This window comes from Solanum lycopersicum, chromosome 1, assembly GCF_036512215.1.
Source record: "Solanum lycopersicum chromosome 1, SLM_r2.1".
In the NCBI taxonomy this organism is placed as follows: Eukaryota; Viridiplantae; Streptophyta; class Magnoliopsida; order Solanales; family Solanaceae; genus Solanum; species Solanum lycopersicum.
Genome location: NC_090800.1, coordinates 62,082,644 through 62,086,146, shown reverse-complemented (window position 1 = coordinate 62,086,146; position 3,503 = coordinate 62,082,644). Strand labels below are relative to the sequence as shown.

Below are 3,503 nucleotides of genomic sequence, written 5' to 3'. Positions count from 1 at the left end.
GACAGGATAAAATTTTTCACCCTATTTATTATGCCAGTAAGGCCCTTAATGAAGTTCAAAAGAATTATACTGTGCCTGAACAAGAGCTTCTTTCTGTGGTTTGTGCGTTTGAGAAATTTTGCTTCTATTTGCTTCGAACGAGAGTCATAGTGCATACTGGTTATTCTGCTTAGAGATATTTGATGGTAAATAAGGATGCGAAGCCAAGGTTGATTAGATGGGTATTAATGTTGCAAGAATTTGACTTTGAAGTGAAAGATAGAAAAGGGACCAAAAAAATCAAGTTGCCGATCACTTGTCCCGATTAGAAGATAATGTTATGAGATAGTTGGGTGAAAAGGCTGAAATTGATGATACTTTCCCTGATGAGAATATATTGGACGCTTTCCAGGACTTGATTCAATGGTTCGCCAATTTTGTAAATCATTTGGCTAGTGACATATACCATCGGAATTATCCTTTCATCAAAGGAAAAATTTAATGCATAACGAGTGTGCCGGAAGTTGATATGTTGAGTGTTTTGGAGGCATGCCACTCCGGACAGCCCATAAAATCATGCAATGTGGATATTATTGGCCAACCATCCAGCAAAATTCTCATGAATTTTCCAAGGCATGATAGGTGTCAAAGAGATGGAGGTATTTCTAGAAGGCAAGAACTCCGTTTAAATCCCATTCTTGTAATTGAGTTGTTTGATGTGTGGGGAATAGACTTTATGGGACCTTTTGTGAGTTCTCATGGGATGAAGTATATTCTTTTCTTGGTTTATTATGTGTCAAAATGGGTTGAATCCATAACATTTGCAAATAATAAAGGGAAGAGTGTCATCACGTTTTTGAAAAAGAACAAATTTTCAAGATTTGGCACCCCGAGGACCATTATTAGTGATGGGGCATCCCACTGTTGCAATAAGTTGTTCAAAGGGTTATTGGAGAAATATGGGGTTCGCCACAATGTAGCCAGTTCTTACCATCCTCATACTAGTGGGAAAGTTGAGGTGTTAAGGAGATTCTGGCAAAAATGGTGAATGCTAGTAGAACGAATTGGTCAAGGAGATTTGATGATGCACTTTGGGCCTATCGGACAACATACAAGTCTCCCATAGGTATGTCTGAATACCAACTTGTATATGGGAAGGCTTGTCACTTGCCGGTTGAGTTAGAGTATAAGCCCATATGGGCAATGAAGAAACTCAAAATGGATTGGAATGAATCCGCGGAACAGAGATTTAATGGGTTGAATGAGCTTGATGAGTTTCGCTTGAAGGTGTATGAAATTTCAGCCCTCTACAAAGAAAAGATTAAGAAGTACCATGACCAAATGATTGAGAAGCGCGACATTATGGTTGGGGCTTTGGTGCTTTTATTCAACTCTAGGTTGCGCTTGTTTCCGGGTAAACTCAAGTCCAAATGGACTGGTCCATTCTTGATTATTCAAGTGTTTCCTCATGGAGCGATTGAGTTAAAGAACAAGGAGGGTGCACGGTTCAATGTAAATGGGCAAATGATCAAAATCTACCATGGGCATGCGGAAAATGCAAATAAAGTGGTTGATGAATACCATCTTGATGAAATCTGAGTAATCAAGAGTCTTGCGTTATTCCGCGACGTTAAATCAAGAGCTGATTGGGAGGCAACCCAATATGCATCTTCTAGCCAACAACAGTTTTTTCTTGACTTTATAGGAGTAATTGCATTATTTCTATTTTTACTTAATGTCATGCGTGGATTTTCTTTTATTTTCTTTTAGAAATGTTGTCTAGAGAGTAGACTAGGGTCCGTGTCTAGAAAGTATCCAGAAAATACAAAAACAGAATGGATTATTGGGTGCTAAATGTGCAGGGATCAAATCACCGGAAATATGCAAATTGGTCTAGTGCAATGATAGACGGACCAATCTATGGGCCGTCATCCCATCTACGGACCATCGATGGGGTCCATAGATCCCAGGTTTGTTTTTCAATATTGTCTATATTATGGCACAATTTACGGAGCAGTCGACAGATCGTCGATTTACTTATGATCCATCGACGGGGAATCATAAGTTCCGCATATCCAAGGACTCGACTCAACCCGACCGATTATAAAATCATTTAAAACTCTTCTGTTACTTCCCACATTTTCAAATTCCCCCCTAACCATTTTTCTCCCCACATTCCCTTACTCCCCCACTCTCTCACACAGTAATTCACCCATTAATCCTATCTAAACTTCTGATTCTCCCACTATCTCCACATTCACAAAACCCTCAGTCCCCAAAATCCCATCCTTTTCTTCCATCTTTTCGGTTGGTGTTTGAAGACGGGCTCGGTGTTGTTCTTGCAAATTCATCCTTCCATTCACTCCACTACAATAAACAGGTACAACATTTTCATCAGCTCATTGAATACTCTTTCATTTGCATGTGAAAATGTGAGTCTTGACTTTGGGACAAAACTGAATGATTAACTTGTTAAAATTGGGTCCCTAGTCCCTTAGAACGACGAAAAGTGAATGGGTTGGAGGTTTTGGTGTCTAAATGAACTTTTCCATGTGTTTTGTTTTTTTCTGACTTATTGCTTGATGGTATTTTAGAATCTAGGATTGAAATTGCAATAATTGGAGCCCTAGGAATGACGAAATAGTGTGTTAAATGCTATTTAAGCATCATGTGTCATAATTTTCGTGAAATTGTTCTTTATAGGTGCCAACAATGGCTTACCAAATTCTATCTCTAACTGACCGTGCCAGACCCCGTCTATGGACCGTAAGTCAATTGACGGACCGTCGATGGGGTCCATTGATAGCTACACCCAGATTTAGTCTAACTGTAGAACAACGATTGTTGTCTACGGTCTGTCGATTGATCGACAGACCGTCCTGCACATCCGTTATCTGTAACAGAACCTTGTGTCTAAAGATTTCTAAAAACTTTGTCTAAAAATCTAATGAAGGAAGTGATCGAAGGTCCATCGATCTCCACATCCGTCTTTTGTAACCGAACCCCTGTCTCCAAAGTATTCTAACAATTTTGTCCAAGTGTCCAACAATGAAAGCAACCTACGTTCCATCGGCTGATCATGGACCGTCCTGCACGTCCATCATTTCTAACAGAACCTTTGTCTCATCACTATAAATTTAATAGTTTATAAGTGTCGACTAATGGTCCCGAACGACGGACCGTCGTTACATTGACGGACCGTCGATAGTGCCCGTCTTTCAGTTGTGCAGTTTCGAACTTGACTATGTTTTGTGTTCCACCTTTGGTGTTTGCTTTTTTTGAGTGTGTTGAATTATTATAATGATACTAATAACATTCCTTGGCAGGTACAAATGGCCCCAAGCCCATTATTGTGTACTTACGAGGACATTCTAAGTCCATCGCCCCTTTACGTAGGATGGTGATTGTCGCAGACGATGAGACTTATCCCGAATACGTGCCACCAGAAGCCCAAACACAGACATCTGCTTCTAGGACCACTCAGGTACGGCTAAGAAGGTGGCATCCAGCGTAGTCACTTCCTC

At 40.2% G+C, this 3,503-nt stretch overlaps 1 protein-coding gene across 1 annotated transcript; it reads left to right on the top strand.

The window, feature by feature from the left end:
• The first annotated feature begins 1,020 nt into the window (after positions 1–1,020).
• On the top strand, positions 1,021–1,578 carry LOC138344017 (uncharacterized). Its single transcript, XM_069294701.1, has one exon. It carries the CDS (start codon positions 1,021–1,023, stop codon positions 1,576–1,578), a length of 558 nt encoding a protein of 185 aa, XP_069150802.1.
• The last annotated feature ends 1,925 nt before the right edge of the window (positions 1,579–3,503 follow it).